This window comes from Dendropsophus ebraccatus, chromosome 3 (assembly GCF_027789765.1).
Source record: "Dendropsophus ebraccatus isolate aDenEbr1 chromosome 3, aDenEbr1.pat, whole genome shotgun sequence".
Taxonomy (NCBI): domain Eukaryota; kingdom Metazoa; phylum Chordata; class Amphibia; order Anura; family Hylidae; genus Dendropsophus; species Dendropsophus ebraccatus.
In genome coordinates, this window is record NC_091456.1 from 22,882,413 (window position 1) to 22,902,598 (window position 20,186).

The 20,186-nt window shown below is 42.1% G+C and overlaps 1 protein-coding gene across 5 annotated transcripts in view; it reads right to left on the reverse strand.

Moving 5' to 3' along the window:
- The window catches only part of PI4KA (phosphatidylinositol 4-kinase alpha), a 114,720-nt gene that overhangs the window by 64,189 nt on the left and 30,345 nt on the right, over nucleotides 1-20,186 (reverse strand). For 3 of the 5 annotated variants that reach the window (XM_069961113.1, XM_069961111.1, XM_069961114.1), the window contains exons 4-14: nucleotides 18,864-18,952; nucleotides 18,349-18,421; nucleotides 14,519-14,781; nucleotides 13,672-13,738; nucleotides 10,720-10,868; nucleotides 9,677-9,742; nucleotides 7,129-7,225; nucleotides 5,107-5,298; nucleotides 2,701-2,801; nucleotides 2,453-2,582; nucleotides 1,223-1,352 (exon numbers count right to left, since the gene is read on the reverse strand). In XM_069961113.1, the coding sequence (XP_069817214.1) occupies nucleotides 1,223-1,352; nucleotides 2,453-2,582; nucleotides 2,701-2,801; nucleotides 5,107-5,298; nucleotides 7,129-7,225; nucleotides 9,677-9,742; nucleotides 10,720-10,868; nucleotides 13,672-13,738; nucleotides 14,519-14,781; nucleotides 18,349-18,421; nucleotides 18,864-18,952 (1,357 nt within the window). The remainder of the gene's footprint in view (nucleotides 1-1,222; nucleotides 1,353-2,452; nucleotides 2,583-2,700; nucleotides 2,802-5,106; nucleotides 5,299-7,128; nucleotides 7,226-9,676; nucleotides 9,743-10,719; nucleotides 10,869-13,671; nucleotides 13,739-14,518; nucleotides 14,782-18,348; nucleotides 18,422-18,863; nucleotides 18,953-20,186) is intronic. The other 2 variants (XM_069961112.1, XM_069961115.1) reach the window with 1 other exon arrangement.

The window sequence follows — 20,186 nt, forward strand, 5'->3', positions numbered from 1 at the left end:
TATATTATGTCACAGATACAGTAGCCATTCACCGATTCATTTTGCAATGGTAAGCTAAAAATTTCTCCTGCAGAAGCCAATACAGGGGAATTGTAGTCTGCAAATTGTGAAATGTTCTTTCTTACAGGTTATCTTCCCCAGTTATTACAGAGAGGACTGGGTTGTCTAAAAATCCTAATAAGCCATCACAGAAAGGGGTTGTCCCCGAGACCAACTAATTATTTGCCTACCAGTTTTCTTTCAAGGTTACAGGCCCCGTTCCCACTGAGCAAAACTAGGGGAATTCCGCAGCGAAATGCCGTTAGCCTCCCGCTCATAATGGGAGTCTATGGGAGGCGCGCGCTCATGCTCTATCCGCGCTGAAGAATGAACATGTTCATTCTTCAGCGCGGGGAGAGCAGGAGCGCGTGCTAGTTTTGCTCAGTGGGAACGGGGCTACACACTAGAAACTACCACTGCACTACCCCCCCCTCCCCTTTCCCTTCATCCTCAGGGCTCTGTGTGCTATAGGGAGCTATCAGCAGGTTAGATACCAAAGACCTCTTGGGTTCTTATGTTATAAAGGCATAATAAAAGAGACTCTGTCAGTAGGTTTATGGTGTCCTATCTCAGGGTACCATAAACTAGTGACAGAGAAGCTGAACAGAATGATATATCACTTATATTGTTCTGTGCAGCTGATCCAGAGATATCCTCCTAAATAACATGGACAATAAGTAGTCCTCTCTATTATGTGCATGAGCCCAGAGGTCCCCAATATTCATGAGAAGCAGTAAACTCCGCCCACCAGTTGCTGATTGGCAGTTATTTTTCCATGCTGTGTATAGGCAGTCGCCTGTCAATCAGCAGCTGGAGGGCGGGGTGAGGGGTGTGGCAAGAATCCTGTTCTCCTGCATATTATGAGAACTGCTGAACAGAATGATGTCAGTAATACACCGATCTGTTCATAATTTCTGTCACTGTTTATGCCGCCCTCATTTAAGATGGAATAAACAGACAGACAGTGACAGATTACCTTTAAAGATATTAAAAAGAAAATAAACAACTAAAAGGAATGGCTAATTATACAGGATTTTTATAGGTTACCCTGCATTTGGTATATATAAATGAGTGTATATAAAAATACAGGGAAATCCAAAATCGCTTACTAGATATTAATTCTTTGTTGTTACGTGTAAAGTGCCCTATACAGTTTTCTTAAAAACGTGACACACACACATACCTGCAGACGTTTTCTATGGCAATGTCTCGCAGCTGCTCATACATGGAGGGCTGGCTCTTCTTACCATGTATTACGTTCATTGTTGATTCAGAGTGCTCATTTGTGATGCTGATTTTAATGTCATTAGCTCCTATGAATAAAAAGGTAAAAAAGGTGTGTTACAAATAGAGATGGGCTCATTTACAGTATGAATTGGCAAATTTCAAGCAGTGACGACCGATTCATTTTATCTAGGAAAAGTAGTTCCTCTAAGTGAGACTTTTTTTTACTTTAAAAAAAGGTTATCTGGCAAAAATCTTTTTATTTTTTCTTCAAATCACTAGTATCAGAAAGTTATACAGATTTGTAATTTACTTCTATTCAAAAATCTTAAGTCTTAGAGTACTTATCATCTGTTGTATGTCCAGCAGGAAATGGGGTTTTCTTTTCAGTCTGAAACAATGCTTTATGCTGACACCTCTGTCAGAGACAGAAAAGTCCAAAGCAGCAGCAAATCCCCATAGAAAACCTCTCCTGCTCTGGACAGTTCCTGTCTCGGACAGAGGTGGCAGCAGAGAGCACTGTTTAAGACTGGCAAGAATACACCACTTTCTGCAGGACATACAGCAGCTGATAAGTACTGTAAGACTTGAGATTTTTAAATAGAAGTAAATTACAAAACTATATAACATTCTAAAACCCATTGATTTGATAGAAAAAAAAAGTTTCGCCAGAGTATCCCTTTAAATGTCTGGTATGTTAACTCACCAGCTCAGCTGCATCCTTAGATTTTCTAACTGCAGCTAGGTTAGTTATACACCTTCCTGACTTACACTGCTTTCCTCTATTGTGTCCTATGAGATGCAGCTTCTTTGCTTAGAAGAGCAACCAGGGAGAACTCCTTCACAAGGAGACAGGTTGAAGCTACATCAAATCCAATAGTCAATAGTGTGAGGTGACAAAAGATATATGTCACTGATCTATCACTTTCTGCTCTCATAACAGTTTAGTGGAGAGACCTGACCACTCTGTACCAACCAATGTATTCAAAAGGTAGCAAACAAGCTGCAGCACACATGAAACTCAAATTCATTAAACAAAACATGTCCAATGTTTTACCCCTCAAAGGGTCCCCGTCAAGCAAAGCTGATCAACCCCTTGGGGATTGAAACACTGCCCACACATTGTAACAGATTAAAGCCCACAATGATAGAGAATTTATCATGACCATATGATATCACCCAAGCCTACCTGATTGATACTGGCTGTGATATTTATAGAGTTTCACTAACACAGGAGAAGGTATGACCAGGAAATCCCGAAGAGATGGTGTTACAGAGTGAACTACCACAGGAAAGCGCTCACACAGACGACCCAATCCCTATAGAAATATTAAGCCAAATATTTTTTAAAAATTGCACAATCTGTATTTTAACTTATTTCCTTCAGCATTAAAAGTGGAAACAATGGCAAATAAAAAAGAAGTGGTAGCGGCTCACCTGTAAGCAGCAGATCAGGAGAGGCATGTGGGCTATGATAACTTTGCTAGAGGTCTTTGACTGCAGCTTTTCAGACAATTTAATGCATAGATTCTCTGCACCTATAGCGCGGTCAAAAAAAAAAAAACAAGCCTCTGAATTAATACGTTTCAAGAGGAGAACAAACATGCGTGACTGATAAGAAGTTTATTTAAAGAGAAAAAAAATAAAAAATATGATGAAATATGCATTCAGTGCTATGAAAAGGTATTCTGCCTAGCTCCAGGTGTACCCCATTCATTTTATAATTCTCAAACTGAATGAATATGATTCAAGGAAATGTAATAGTAGACAATAAGGCCTTATTTACACCATCCGTGTTGCGACTCCCTCTACGAAAAAAAATAGGTCATGCCCGAATCCCCCAATAGAAGTGCAGCCCCCACCCCCAACAGAGATGGCAGGAACACAACTACTCGACTACTTCCCCCGTGCCAGGTGGCTTAAACACGTTCTCCGGAAATCACGTGGGCTATGCTGGTTTGTGCTGACAAAGACGACAATGAGGGACCACGCCACTTCTGGTGAATCTGTGTAAGCCAGCCAGCATGGGGGGAGTAGGCGAGTGGTTGTTACATTATTTGTTCCTGTCATCTCTGCTGCCAGGCAGCGGGGGGGAGGGCTATAATTCTATTAGAGGATCCTGCTGCGATCATCTGCCGCACTAGGACACGTCCTATGTTTTCACATTGGGGATTGCGGCACACGTGGTGTGAATGGATGAATTGATTTGAATGGTTCCTAAAATTGTCCGTGGTCACAGACAATTTTACGGGACATGCAAATGCAGCCTAACACAACCTGAAATGATAACTTAATCCCTTAAGGACCGGGCCAATTTCGATTTTTGCGTTTTGTTTTTTTCCTCCTTAAAAGGCCATAGCACTTGCATTTTTCCACCTAGAAACCCACATGAGCCCTTATTTTTTGCGCCACTAATTGTACTTTGCAATGACAGGCTGAATTTTTCTGTATTTGATGCGACCAAAAATGCGCAATTTTGCACTTTGGGATTTTTTTGCACTTTTACCGTGTGAGATCAGGAATGTGATAAATTAATAGTTCGGGCGATTACGTGCATGGCGATAACAAACGTGTTTATTTATTTTTATTTATTACATGGGAAAAGGGGGGTGATTCAGACTTTTATTAGGGGAGGGGGCTTTTTATTGACAACATCCATACTAGAAGCCCCCCCTGGGGTTAGGGTTATTCCACCTGGGGTTAGGGTTATTCCCCCTGGGGGACTTCTAGTATATACACTCTGATCTCTCATTGAGATCTATGCTGTATACTTATACAGGATAGAACAATGAGATCGGCACTTGGCTGGGATCAGCGCCATTTTGGCGGAGACCCCGGCAGGTAACAGACAAGGAGATCGCTCCTCCAGGACAACGTTCCTGGGGGGGGGGGGGATGATCTCCGCCACTAGACACAAGGGATCGGCTGCAGCAAGTAATCGGAAGCAGCTGTCAACTTTGACAGCTGCATCTGGTTACTTGATTAGCGGGCACGGCGATTGCCCGCTACATGCGGCACCCAGGACCACGACAGTTCAGAGCGCGGCCCTGCTCTGGACTCCCTTACCGACCGCAGGGCGTAAATATACGCCCGCGGTCCTTAAGGGGTTAAAGAGTCACTGTTGTGAAATTTTTTTTCCAGAAATCAATAGTCCAGGCGATGAAACTTTGTAATTAGGTTTATTAGGCAAATCTGCCATTATCTACATTTAAAAAGCCTTTTCCCAGGTCCCCCCACTCTCCTTTCTGTCATCCACTGCTCAGAATCAGGAAATCTTAATTAGATGTATCCTGTCTAAGCTATGGAGAAGAGAGGGGGGATAGGAGACGGAGGAGAAATGTCGGCAGCAGAGAACAAAGGATTACACAAGGGGGGAGCTATTCAGAGTGCTATTCAGAGGTCAGATAGGTCAGTGGTGACAGAGGAGAGAGCTGAGTAATGTAGATTTTGATTAACTCTTTGTTGTCCTGTTTTGGTGCCTCATCTCCCTCCACTCCTCCCCTCTCCATAGAGAACAATGAAGACAGGAGGGAGAGCTTAAAACTGCTTTTTCATGATAAAAATGCATTTTTCGGCTAACAAACCCAATTACAAAGTTTCTTAAAATCGCCTGGACTATTGAGTTCTGATTAAAAAAAAAAAAATTCACGACAGTGACTCTTTCAAATATATTATCAACTACATTTAGAAAATAGTTTTCCAGCAGCTCTACTGTCTAAGGTAGAAGGTAAATGCCACTATAAAATAGTTGTCAGCAGCAAATTCAAAATGGCTTTTAATTTTAATTTATTCATTGTTTAAAAAAAAGACAAAACAAACAGTAAACAGCACTATGCTTCTTACCTTGTTCATCCTTTACAGCCCAAACCATAAGGTCCACACAAGCTGCATTAGCCTGACATCTCAGCTTCAAAGGACTAAGTTCACTGTGTAGTCTGTCCACATCATGCAATATCTTCTGCAGCTCCGACTGGCTGCTATTAAACTGTTCAAGTACAAAGTCATGGATCTCCTTTACGAAGGAGGTCTGGAGATCTGTATAGTAAAGTTGTATAACAGTGTTAAAGGAAATGTGGTATCAGAAAATAACTTTTTGTTTAAAAATAGTTTTTATGTTAAATTGGGGCTAAAACTAAGCTGAGACTTCTTGTTGTGTCTGTGGTGATAAGAGGAGGCTGCTGTAAAGTGATTTGTACAGCATTACAGCAACATGTGACACCCCAACAGCGCTGTGTCACCAGCGTCAAGACTGCCACCGGGCTTCCATAGCTCAGAGGTTCCTGTTTTGTGACGGCACCACTCGCACTACGTACTTAGCCAGTCATTGACTGCAGCGATGTCCCGTTTGGCTGAGCGGGTAATTCTGAGTGTGGCTATGACGTTACCATACCGGGAGCTTTAGGTGCCTGACTGGGCGCTGTTAGTGGCGCTGCTGTGCAGGCACGGAGATAAGCAAGTAGAGCTTCTTTATGTTCCCTCCACCCTCTGCCACCCTGGATTTTTCTACTTTGCCTGGAGTACCCCTTTAACAGAATTTTAGACCTACTTAAAGCGAATGTACCATCAGTACATTTAAGTATTGCCTGTGGTTAAAACGGTGCCGGCACAGGGAAGCTGGTGCGGCAGTACTTTTTTGAACTCTGGCCTGGTTCCCGTGTACTGCGCCATTCTATTTACGGCCACCCGGTCGGGGGGTGGGGAGGGGGGGGGGTAGGAACTGGAGGCAGGCTAGCCTGCCCCCAGTGGGAGGAAACTCCCACACCTCTATGACATGGCTCCTTCGATTCTAATGGAGCCGTGTCATAGAGGGGCAGCGGTTTTCTCCCACTGGGGGCAGGCCGGCCCGCCTCCAGTGTTTACCCCCGACCTGTTGACCGTGAATAAAATGGCGCTGTACACGGGAACTGGGCCACAGTTCAAAAAAAGGACAGCCACACAGTCTTCCCCCACGCCGGCACAGTTATATCGATGGTCCATACGGCACTATCAGCAGGTTCTTTCCAGAGAACCTGCTGATATGCCGCAGTAGCTGGGTCCCTCAGTAGTACATAGCCATTAGTTACACCCCTGTCCTCCCCTGCATTGTTTGTAAAATCGCTAAATGCTCTTATGCAAATTATTTGCTTAAGAGCATTTAGGGCGGCTGCGCAGGGAAGCAGTCCCATAGGAGACAGGCTGCTTTGTGCGCATGCGTGAATCCCCCGGGCCACCGCCGATCCTCACGGAGGTCCCTCAAGACGTACGTATAAAGTCTATCTTATACGCACCCTCCTGAGGGACCTTTGGGAGGATCGGCGGCGGCCCGGGGGGGGTTCACGCATGCGCGGGAAGCAGCCTGTCTCCTATGGGACTGCTTCCCTGCACAGCGGCCGTGTGTAGAGCCCACTATGCGTATATGAATATGCATAGTGGGCTGGACGGGAGGGGCGCGGCGATGCTCTCTGGCCCAGAGTAATGCCCTAAACGCTATTAGGCCCCGTTCCCACTGAGGAAAGGTAGCGGAATTCCGCGACGGACGGACGGACGGATTCAGCGCGTACAGAGCAGGAGCGTGCACCTCCCATAGACTCCCATTATGAGCGGGAGGCTAACGGCATTCCGCGGCGGACAATTCCGTCGTGGAATTCCGCTACCTTTCCTCAGTGGGAACGGGGCCTTAAGCAAGTAATTTGCATAAGAGCATTTAGTGATAGTTACAAACAATGCGTGGGAGGACAAGGGTTAAACTAACTGCTATATACTACTGAGGGACCCAGCTACTGCGGCATATCAGCAGGTTCTCTGGGAATTATGGGTATCCTTGGGCACGTGTGCCAGTTTCCGTGAGCAGAGATGCCAGTGAGTAAAGCATATGAACACACTTACCTTTCATATTATACAGTGTATCTCTGAGCATCTTAAACATCGCTACGTAGAGAGGATCGCTGAATGTTTTATAGAAAAGATCAGCGCTGGGATTAGCCTAAAAAAAAAAATATATTCTATAGTATGTAATAATGCAACAGCGCTAAAATAGGATGTAGGAGACACAAACTAGCGTGTGGAGTCTTATGGGCCAAAAAAATAAAAATATATGCAAAGTAGATGTAATCCAGTGGGAGAGTTTGCTTTTTCCTGCCCTGCGAGTCAACACTTGATCTCTAGTAAGGGGTGAAGAGCTACTATCTTGCGAAATCCGCCCCTGCTCCCAGATTGTGTGTGGTATAACAATTCAGTTCCATTCACTTCAATAGAACAGGTCTGTAAAACCCACACCCAAACTGAGGACAGGAGAGGTGCTGTTTCTGAAAGAAAGCGACCAAGATTGTCCAAGCCTGGATAACCCAATTAGGAGAGCCTTCAAACATGAAACTTGACTCAGAATTACTAATCAAGCCAAAGTCTCCTCTAAACAGAAAGTTGCCCATCTGTAGACAGCCACTTCAGGGTTCTTGCCCTTCATAAGAATGGAGCAGGGTTCGGGTTAATGAAAGCGAAGAGGCCATTGTCATTGAACTAAGGGGGATTAGCTTGTTATGCCCTATCCTATGAATGAAACTACCCCTTTTTTAAGTTTTAAATATTTCTTTTCCATAAAAACCAGAAATTGACAATTACATGGATTGTACAGTACAATTAAGGTTTTACAATATTGAAAACCGTACTCATACAGAACACGAAAGTAATGTGTATTCTGTGCATCCAATAAACTCATGTACAATACATATACAAAGAACAGTCATTTTACCCCAGCCCATACCTATCCCACCCCACCCTCCCCGGAAATCCCCCACCTTCCCACCCCCACCCCCACCCCATCTGAGGACTCTAATGGTGTAATTCTGGGAAGAGAGGAAAAAGGAAAGGAAAGAAAAAAAAAAAAAATTCCGTCTTGCCGTTCTATAAATTATAACACTCTTGACCATCTGTTGCAGATTTTGCTAAATCTTTTCTTTCCCCTAATAGTATTCGCAAGGTGAATCTTTTCATAACATCTGATCTTGTCTACCAATTGTAGCCACTCATGCATGGGGGTTCCTCTGAGTCCACCCAATGTCTCATAAGGACCACCCGGGCGATAAGCAGTAGTTTAGCAATTAATATTTGTTGTTCAGGTATCTGCACTGTACATCCTAAAACTAAACATAAGGGATTATATGGAAGATTTACTTTAATTCGTTCTTTAATTTTGGCCGAGACCTTCTGCCAATATTCCTGTATTACCCTACACTCCCACAGTAGATGGAAATTCGAGGCATCATGCCAGCCACATTTACTACATACTGCGTCCGTGCGCTTGCTGATTTTATTAAGAAATTGTGGGGAGTAGTGCAATCTCTTATGGATTTTCCATTGAATAAGTTTGTGATTCTTATTAAGAGTAGATAAACTAACCATTCTAAAAATATTCTCCCGCTCATCCTCCGTGATGGTACCTATTTCACACTCCCATTTTTGTTTACATGCCTTATGTGCAGAATCAGTGCTAATTCTAAGAATAAACTTATACAGTATTCCTAACTCTCCTTTTCTATTCCCTTTGAGTGTCAGTATTCACGTAATCATTTCATGAGGGTGTGTCTTAAATATTCCCTGATCCTGAGTAAATTTAACTGCATGTGCCAACTGTCTATAATAAATTAAACCTCGTTGATCTAAATCATATTTCTGTGCTGTTTTATAGAAATGATCAGCGCTGGGATTAGCCTAAAAAAAAAAAAAAAAGTAAAAAAATATATATATTCTATAGTATGTAATAATGCAACAAAGCTAAAATAGGATGTAGGAGACACAAACTAGCGTGTGGAGTCTTATGGGCAAAAAATAAAAAATAAAAAAATGCAAAGTAGATGTAATCTAGTGGGAGAGTTTGCTTTTTCCTGCCCTGCGAGTCAACACTTGATCTCTAGAAAGGGGTGAAGAGCTACTTGTGTGCGGTATAACAATTTAGTTCCATTCACTTCAATAGAACAGGTCTGTAAAACCCACACCCAAACTGAGGACAGGAGAGGTGCTGTTTCTGAAAGAAAGCGACCAAGATTGTCCAAGCCTGGATAACCCAATCAAGAGCCTTGAAACATGAAACTTGACTCAGAATTACTAATCAAGCCAAAGTCTCCTCTAAACAGAAAGTTGCCCATCTGTAGACAGCCACTTCAGGGTTCTTGCCCTTCATAAGAATGGAGCAGGGTTCGGGTTAATGAAAGCGAAGAGGCCATTGTTATTGAACTAAGGGGGATACGCTTGTTATGCCCTATCCTATGAATGAAACTACCCCTTTTTTACATCAAAAACGTTGCTTTTTCTTGTTACTTATCCTTCTGTTTACAGACCATATTCCCCAAAGGTTTTGCATCATTTACGTCTAGCTGTTTAGGATTTAGATGGAGCTGCTGTTTCAATGTATGGTACTTCATATACTCAGTATTATTACCTCAGTTACTTCAGTGATAAGAGAATCTAATGAGCTCAAAACTGGATCTGCAACAATCTGCTTCACCTGCAAGGTGGGGGAGAAAAGAAAAAAGTTAAAATAGCAAAAAAACAAAACAAAACAAAAAACAGTTCTAACCAAAATTCCATGTCTAGTAAGAAAAGAGTGACAAACTAAAGCGGACTAAACCAAAAAACAGCTTTACCAATATTCATTGGAAATACACTGAACATTACAGTCAGGCACCTTACAGACAGAAAAACAGATGGCTGCTGCTAAACACATGAATTAAAAGGGGAACTTCAACAAAAAATATTTTCTTTCAAATCAACTTGTGTCAGAAAGTTATACAAATTTGTAATTTACTTTCATTAAAAAAATCTCAAGTCCTCCAGTATTTGAGCTGCTGTATGTCCTGCAGGAATTATTGCATTCTTTCCAGTCTGACACAGTGCCCTCTGCTGCCACCTCTCTCCATGTCAGGAACTGACCAAAGCAGGAAAGTTTTCTATGGGGGTTTGAATGCTCTGGACAGTTCCTGACATGGACAGAGGTGGCAGGAGAGAGCACTGTGTTAAACTGGAAAGAATAAAACACTTCATGCAGGACATACAGCAGCTGATAAGTACTAGAAGACTGGAGATTTTTAAATAAACGTAAATTACAAATCTATATGTATAAGTCAGTGACACCAGTCTCTCTTTAAAGTAAAATAAATAGAGATGCAACTGAATTAAGAACAAGCAATTCTATTCCACAAGTGCATCCTCACCTATAATCACCCACAATAAATGTTTCACAGAGAGGAGTGTAGAATAGGAGAGTACTAGCTGGCTATATGTACTATATGGCTTGTTACTCTTATTTATATGTATTACATCATCCCAAAGCCTAGGCCTTCCCTATAAGTCCAAAAAAAAATTAGAAATCCCAAATTAATAGTGTACAAAAAGGTAAGCCCAGAGAGTTTATTTTCCTGCTGGAAGGAGGAGCATACAATAGAATTATGGCAAGAACGGGCTACATGTATCATAAGACTATACCATGCTTAGTAGTTGACGTAGGGTTTCTTGGGGAATATCAAACTCTTTGTTGTTGATACCAGTGAATAGAGGGGAGACGGAGAAGCTGGAGCTGATGGTGGTGAGGTAATAATCCGGATCTACGGCACTACCATCTGGCAGATAAGATCCTATGAGGGCAGATGAAGAGAAACAGGGCAATGAGAAAGGACAAGCACATCTGTGTTTTTTTATTATTCAATAAATAAATGAAAAAACTACCCAAGAACAAATAATATAGTAAAGTCGAAAGGGATAAAAAATGGACAAGTAAGTGTTTAAAAGGGAAACTATTAGCAGGTTAGACAAACCTACCTAAGCTTCCTATTGTGAACAGGCCGCTGAGGATCAAGGTATGTCTCTTACCTTCATCCTCAGTGCCGTTCCAGTGCAGTTGTTAAAGTAATTGTGTCTCCGGTAAGGCACATAGGAACACCTTCTGGCCCACTCCATTGATAACCATTACAAGGGGCAGCTGGCCGGGGTTGGATCTGGGGTGGGGCAGTGCTCCAAACGGTTTTACCGAAGACACAATTACATTTACAAGTGCACAGGAATGGTGCTGAGGAGGAAGGTAAGAGACATATCTTCATCCTCAGCACCCCATGCACAATAAGGAGCAATCAGCAGGTTAGATTCGTCTAACCTGCTGATAGTTCCCCTTTAAATAACCCTTTATGCTCTCTGGCTACGCCAAAATGAGGTATACCCACTGAGCATGAATATAGCTTTACTTTTTTAAAAATATTTTACAGTTTATGCCTAAATCCATTTACATACACCGTCCGCTGATTGATTTTTTTTACCGTTTCTGAGTTTTATTATGTATTCTTCACAGTCACCGTATTTTTCACTTTATAAGACGCACCTGCCTAAAAAAAAATGCACCTTTGGTCTAGACAACTGAAGACAGGGGGGAAAAATGTCATGCTAATTAAATTTTCTTGTTGGTCTAAAGCAGTGCTTCTCAAACTTTTTCTACTGGAGCCTCATCCAACAGACCAACGCAAAGCCTGGGCCTCACCAGACTGACCAAGAGGGTGCCTGGGCCTCACTTTATGTGGTGAAAGTCCATTTAAAAGCTGAAAATAATGCTAGGGCTAGCTTTCACCTGTCTCTTAAGCTCTATATACTAATAAAGAGAGTACAAAATATATTAATAATGTTGCTAAAATAGAGGTTTCTGCAAAAAGCAAAAGGACTGTGCAGATCATAGTTAAATTGTGAAAACTGGCTCCCCAGCTGGGCCTCACCAACAACTAGGGGGCGCCTCACTGTTTGAGAAGCATTTGTCTAAAGCAGCGAAGGGGTCAAAGGTCTGAAATGACCACACTCACCATGACATAATACCCACACATACATAGCTCTGCAGCATTCACAATACACAAAAGAAACATAGATTGTCGGCAGAAAAAGTCCCCCAGGTCCATCTAGTCTGCCCGATTAGTATTTCTTAGGATAGATATATGTATATACCAGGCAGGTTTACATTCAGTTATTGTAGATTTACCTACCAAATCTGCTGAAAGTATGTTCCAAACATCTACTACTCTTTCAGTAAAGTAATATTTTCTCACGTTGCTTCTGATCTTCCCCCGCCCCAACTAACCTCTCACTGTGTCATCTTGTTTCTTGAGCTTAGTTTTTTTTTTTTTTATTATTAAAAACACTTCCCTCCTGAACCTTATTTAGTCCTTTAACATGTAAAGGTTTCGCTCATGTCCCCCCTTTCTCTTTTTTCCTCCAGACGATAAAGATTTAGTTCCTTAAGCCTTTCCTGATATGTTTTATGCCTCACACCCTCGACCATTTTTGTAGCCGTCTTTGGACCCGTTCTACAAATATCTTTGCAGGTGAGGTCTCCAGAACTGGGCACAGTATTCCAGATTATACCTTTAGCTATACAGAACAGCATACATACATATATATATACATACACACACACACACACACACACACACACACACACATACAGCCCAGCATAAGTTTAGCTTTCCCTACCGCCTAGTTGCGCTGGTTTCAATCACTACCCCTAAATCCTTCTCTTTTGAAGTCTTCGCCAATACAGAACTGCTGATATGATACTCAAGAGGATTCCTCCTACTGTTGGACAGGTGACCTACACACCCAGCTCTGCTGCATCTAGCACACCCACAGGCATATGCAATGCTGTATACACACACACCTCTGCTACCTCACTATACACAAATAGCTCTGCTACACACATACAGACACACACAGATACATTTTAAGGCTATGTTCACACTTGGTAAGAGACCGGCCGTTCTGTGACCTGGCTGGGTCACGGAATGGCCGGTCTCAGAAAAACAAACATGTCAGTTTTCCACGGCGCCGCTAGGGATCCCGGCGGGAGTGTATACTATGTGTATACACTCTGGCCGGGATTCCTTCAGCCTGCAGCACTACATAACGCAGAAATCACGGCCATTATAACAACGGCCGTAATTTCTGTGGAACTTACGTAGTGTGAACATAGCCTAATAGATATTGTCCCTATCTGTAGTGCATGCGACTCATATTTTCTTGCTAAAAAGTGCATCTTAAAAAGCAAAAAATACAGTACATACTTAGTTGCTCCCAGAATTGAGCTAGTTGCCATTGAAAATGGTCTAGCTTCACCCTGCTGTTGGACATGTAACCTAACAGTTTAGCTTTAAAGGGGCTTTCCAAGATCACATTAGGACCGACAATCAATATGCGATCACTAAAGTGGAACTCTCTGCACCTGCAAACTAGGACATATGGGACAAAAACGCAACACCCTAAACATCCAATACTAGATGTATGGTGTGCATGAGAATTGTACACAATGAAGAGGCCACAGCACCTATCCAAGCGATAAGTAGGCCACCAATATATGGTGATCCTGAGAAACCCCTCCAAAAACTGATGAACACTTTTCTGCTTAATCACCTTCAAAATACTGGATGGTTGATCCTGCAGGAGATCCGGGCAGTGGAACAACACGATCTGGGCTGACCTATGATGAATCAGAAAGAGAACATCTTATCATCATTACTTACGACAAGTTTATGCATCACTAAACATTTAAAGGGAAACGGTCACTAATTCCATGCAGCTTGGACCACAAAGTATACTTGAAAGTTGTATAACACGCAGACACCATGTAGATTAATAAAAAGGAAATAATGTAGTTTACGTGATAATGAACGACTGAAATTTTGAGTATTCTGCTCCAACATAACTTTTCATATACTGCCGCCCATGGTGAGACTAACAATTCGTTCCATACTTGTTATTATCTGTTCAGCCACCTTCCCCCAGTTCTGAGCTGCTGCTATCTGCTGAAAACACAAAAAAAAAAAACTTCTCCCTCCCTTTCCCTTTCAAGAGGGATGATGTAAACAAGTCCCTATCTGTAACTTTGTAGCTTCTTTGTAATGGGAGGGACAACCACAATGAGTTCACCAGCAAATCGACTTCAGATTAACCCTCCCAGCATTACAAAGAAGCTACAAAGTTGCAGATAAAGCCTGGCAGTTTTTTTTTTACATCAGCCATCTCAAAGGGGAGTTGGGAGGAGGGGAGACAGAGAGGAATGCTCACACACTGATTTTTGTGTCTTTAGAAGAAAGCAGAAGCTCAGAACTGAGGGAAGGAGACTGAATAGAAGTATGGAAGGAATTATTGGTCTCACCATGGGCATCAACATATGAAAAATGTTATGTTTGAGTGGAATACCCCTTTAACTTACATGTATGGTGTTGAGAGACACAGTCACACACAACTTCATATTTACCTGTGAACCACTAGATACACTACTTGTCTTTCTCTTTAGTGAGTCCCCTTGACAAACATTGAGCAGCGAATTTGGAAGAATAGATCGAAAATCATTGAAGGAGCGCCTACGTATCCCTTCTAGTTCTTCCGGTGCCTTCAGAGACTGAGGGGAGATCTTGGGAAACAACTTGGACAGTAGAGACTCTTCTGTGTTGCTGTATCTTCCAAATGCCCGGGATATACCAATTAAACTTGGCACTGCATACTTGCATAAGTATTCTGCTGGGAACATGACAGATACATTCATTCACATAATTAAGAAATTAAAAAAAGAGAATAAAAAGCATTGCTTAAACAAAAAACAAACACTTTCTGGTTCTTTACAACTTCGCAGTTTACTTTTCATACACAATATCTGTGTGTATTAACCCTTTAAGGACGGGGCCCATTTTCGTTTTTACGTTTTCGGTTTTTCCTCCTTGTGTTTAAAAGGTCATAGCACTTGCATTTTTCCACCTAGAAACCCACATGACCCCTTATTTTTTGCGTCACTAATTGTACTTTGCAATTACAGGCTGAATTTTTGCATAAAGTACACTGCGAAACCAGAAAAAAATTCAAAGTGTGGTGAAATTGAAAAAAAATTTCTTTTATTTGGGGGAAATGTGTTTTTACGCCATTCGCCCTGGGGTAAAACTGACTTGTTATGCATGTTCCTCAAGTTGTTACGATTAAAACGATATATAACATGTATAACTTATATTGTATCTGATGGCCTGTAAAAAATTCAAACCGTTGTTAACCAATATACGTTCCTTTAAAATCGCTCCATTCCCAGGCTTATAGCGCTTTTATCCTTTGGTCTATGGGGCTGTGTCAGGTGTCATTTTTTGCGCCATGATGTGATCTTTCTATCGGTACCTTGATTGCCCATATACGACTTTTTGATCGCTTTTTATTAAATTTTTTCTGGATTTGATGCGACCAAAAATGCTCAATTTTGCACTTTGGGATTTTTTTGCGCTGACGCTATTTACCGTGCGAGATCAGGAATGTGATTAATTAATAGTTTGGGCGATTACGCACGCGGCGATAGCAAACATGTTTATTTATTTATTTATTTGTTTACTTTTATTTAAAACCTGGGAAAAGGGGGGTGATTCAGACTTTTATTAGGGGAGGGGGCTTTTTACTATTAACAACACTTTTTTTTTTTTTTTTTTACACATATACTAGAAGCCCCCCTAGGGGACTTCTAGTATATACACTTGGATCTCTCATTGAGATCTCTGCAGCATAGATATGCTGCAGAGATCCATGAGATCGGCACTCGTTTGCTTTCGGCTGCTGCAGCCGAAAACGAACGAGTGCCGAGCCGAGGACGGCGCCATCTTGGACGCGTCCCCGGCCGGCATCAGTAACGGAGATCGCTCCTCCGGGACAAGGTCCCGGAGGAGCGATCTCCCCCACTAGACCCCAGGGAAACGTTGCCTCCGGTAATCGGAGGCAGCTGTCAACTTTGACAGCTGCCTCCGATTAGCTAATTAGCGGGCACGGCGATCAGACCGTGCCAGCTAATAGCAGCGGTCCCGGGCTACTCGCGGCACCCGGGATCGCGGCACTTCAAAGCGGGGCCGCCGCGCGGCCCCGCTTTGAAGTGCAAGTGAGGACATATGACGTAGGGGTACGTCATATGTCCTTAAGAGGTTAAATACTTTTGTGTCAAAAACTGTAAAAAATTGCATCTGCAAACTTTCTGAGCTTGAAGGCCTAAGCTTCGTGGCACGTTAACGGATGACAAAAACTCAGTTTTAAAGGGGAACTCCAGTTAGGAAAGATTTAACCCTGTTTAATCCCCACCCATATTCTGTCTGTTTTTAATTTGTTTCTATTACATGAACTGGTCTATTTGTCTGCAGCACATGCTGACTCCCGGAAGCTGCTAAAAATCCTCCCTGCTTGGTCCACTTTGTCTGCACTCCTCTGTTCTCCACCCTCCCCTCTGAGACAGAGGTCACATGATCTCCATCACTTTTGTTAAAAGACAAGCTGTAACACATCCTCTATAACCCCGTCCACCACTGACATCACACAGTGATCACCTGGCCAAGGACGGGAAACATCAGCCTCTGAGTAGTATAAGAGATAGATAGATACCGAAGGTTACCGAAACGGCGTGTCTTACTTTGGAGTGCTGTGTGCAATAAATCACCTACTTTTTCACCGTTAACCCTGTGAGTGCAGTGGACTGTTTGATGGATTGATAGATAGTTTAATATGCAAAGCAGAAGCAGATCAAGACAGGGGCAGGTACCTGGCAGTTGGTTCTAAGGTGCAATGTATGCTGGGAGATTAGTTTCCTGGCCAGGTGCCATGTTGTAAAACTGGGATCAATTGTAAAACTTTGAATCAGGAACTAGGAGCAGCGTGGACAATTGGGAAAGGTGTCAAACAATCAGTGGGGGGATTGGCGAGTGCACCTATATGCTTTCTGCATATATTTATTTTTTATAGGATCACTGAGGTTCCCCTCTAAGGGCAGCACGGTGGCTCAGTGGTTAGCAATGTAGCATTGTAGCACTGGGGTCCTGGGTTCAAATCCCACCAAGGGCAACATCTGCAAAGAGTTTGTATGTTCTCTCCGTGTTTGCGTGGGTTTCCTCCGGGTACTTCGGTTTCCTCCCACACCCAAAACATACAGATAGGTGGACTTAGATTGTAAGCCCTATTGGGAACAGGTAGCAATAATTGGCGAAACTATGTAAAGTGCTGCGGAATCTGTGTGCGCTATACAAATAAAAGCATTGGTTTATCTTTTTGATGTATCCCTACATTTACTATGTCTTTGTGTAATATCTCTTACAAGTCATCACTGGGATCTATTAATTTCACTTACATGCTAAAGTGGACATTTTATTTTTTTTTTTTTACCTTTTTTCACACAGAAGAATTTATCTACACCCTAAGTTTCCTTATTTAAGACTTCCCCCAGAAAGTCCAGAAGATGAGGAGCTAATATTTACAAGAAAACAAAACCAGATCCTCAGAATAAACCATCAGTAGTTGGCTCTACATTGTCCGTGCTAGATCCGCTGGTGCTACAGGTAAACCATGGTTGCTTTCCCAGGATTTTACTGGTGCGTAGCCTCTGGTATTCTAATGGGTAGTTGCAGGTTTACAACAGTTTAGTTGAGTGCCATGGCCCCTTCACAGCAATATGTTGCCCACACAAATGTGGGCACAGCTCATATAAGTGACATGTATTTCCTAAAAGCTCCAATACATTAGATGTCATTAAAAAGGCAAACTCTACTTCTTTACTGGGCAAAAGCAATATTTGCCATGATCTGGTATAGTTAGTGTCATGAGAGAGAAGGGATAGAGGTGCATACAGGAAAACACCACATGCTCTATAGAAAGTGCCCTTATTCTGTGTCCCTCTAGCTGGTGAAAAACTGCAACTCCCATCATGCACTGGCAGCTTTGGCTCTGGAGCTTCTGACCGTCCGAGGCTCTCTAACTGGTGCAAAACTATGGTAGAAAGCTGCCAGTGGCTCTCCAGCAGGCCCAAAGCGTATGGCATACTCTTGTTAGGATCATTTTAATTTTTTTTTGCACACAATTGTAGGGTCAGGGCACCACAGACTTTGTGTCTTTGACAAACACGCCTTCTGTTTTTTTTATTTATTTATTTTTTAGATGTCCTCCATAGATGTTAGATGTCCTCCATAGATATTAAAAAGGTGTTCTCTGGAGAAACAACACTGTTGAGGTTACGTGAAAACCAAAGAGGGTTAATGTGCCAGCAAGTGTATTTGATGTTTAAGCCTCTTTATACAAATATCTTACCTTTGTCCTGGATCTGTGCGGACTGGCACATTCCAAGTAGACATTGCATCACATCTAGGATTGTCTCCAATATCTGAGGACACATGGCACAAGAGCTTACATAAACCACCAGATAAGACATGGATATGGCTTAATATCTTTCAGTTACGATACAGACATATCCCTTCTTTTGAAATGATGCACACACACATGCATAGAGGGTTTGTTTCTTGACCAGATTCAACTACATTTTTGACACACAGCCAAGCCCCTTTTGTCAATTCTTTAAAGTGGGAAGCGGAGGCACGCAACACATTACATTGAGACACAGAGGCAGACAGGATTCCGAGCAGAGTCCGCGGCGGGGGTTCAGCTCGGAATTTCCGCCTGTTTTACTCAGTGTGAACGTACTCTCAGAAGGCAATGTTAATGCTAGACTTTGTCAGGTGACAGAGGACACAGCTGCTTAGCATTTCAATCTTAACCCAAACATAGTGAAGCGCAGTATAATTGGAGACCTGGAACCAGACTCTTACCTGTCCCCTGAAGTTTGCATCTCTGTGAGCAACATCTGAGAGCAAAGTAACAAGGCAGAAGCTGAATGTCTCCGCTACTGGTAGCATACCTGTCATGAGATAAACAGAAGATTATTAAAAAAATATATAACATAGCTTTATGTTCATTAAAGGGGGTTTCTTATAAAATATTAGGGTGTCTGACTGCTGAAATGCCTATTATGCAGAAGAATGGGGTCCGGAGTGCACTAAATTTTAAAGAAGCTCAGCTGCACACACCCACTGCAGCCCCATTCAAAGTATATTAGAATGCCGAAAATAGCCACCTATCCACAGAATAGACAATAATTCATCATTAAGGCAATACCTTTTTTTGTTAGATCAGCGGGGTGTCAGAAAGTTACATAGACTTGTAATTTACTTCTATTTAACAATCTCAAGCCCTCCAGTACTTATCAGCTGCTGTATGTCCTGCAGTAAGTGGTATATTGTTTTCAGTCTGACACAGTGCTCTCTGCTGATACCTCTGTCCATGTCAGGAACTGTCCAGAGCAGGAGAGGTTTTCTATGGGGATTTGCTGCTGCTCTGGACAGTTGCTGACATGGACAGAGGTGGCAGAAGAGAAATCTGTGTCATACTGTAAAGAATACACCACTTCCTGCAGGACATACAGCAGCTGATAAGAAAATCTCAAGTGTTACGGTACTTAACAGAAGTAAATTACAAATCTGACTCTGTCACCAGTTGAAACCAGCACTGTGTCTGACTGAAAAAATATACCACTTCCTGCAGGACATACAGCATAAGTATTGGAAGACTTGAGATTTTTTAGACAGAAGTCATTTACAAATCTGTATAACTTTCTGACACCAGTTGATCTGACAAAAAAAATAAAATAAAATATATATATATTATATATATATATATATATATATATATATACACATACATACACACACTACCGTTCAAAAGTTTGGGGTCACATTGAAATGTCCTTATTTTTGAAGGAAAAGCACTGTACTTTTCAATGAAGATAACTTTAAACTAGTCCTAACTTTAAACAAATATACTCTATACATTGCTAATGTGGTAAATGACTATTCTAGCTGCAAATGTCTGGTTTTTGGTGCAATATCTACACAGGTGTATAGAGGCCCATATCCAGCAACTATCACTCCAGTGTTCTAATGGTACAATGTGTTTGCTCATTGGCTCAGAAAGCTAATTGATGATTAGAAAACCCTTGTGCAATCATGTTCACACATCTGAAAACAGTCTAGCTCGTTACAGAAGCTATAAAACTGACCTTCCTTTGAGCAGATTGTGTTTCTGGAGCATCACAT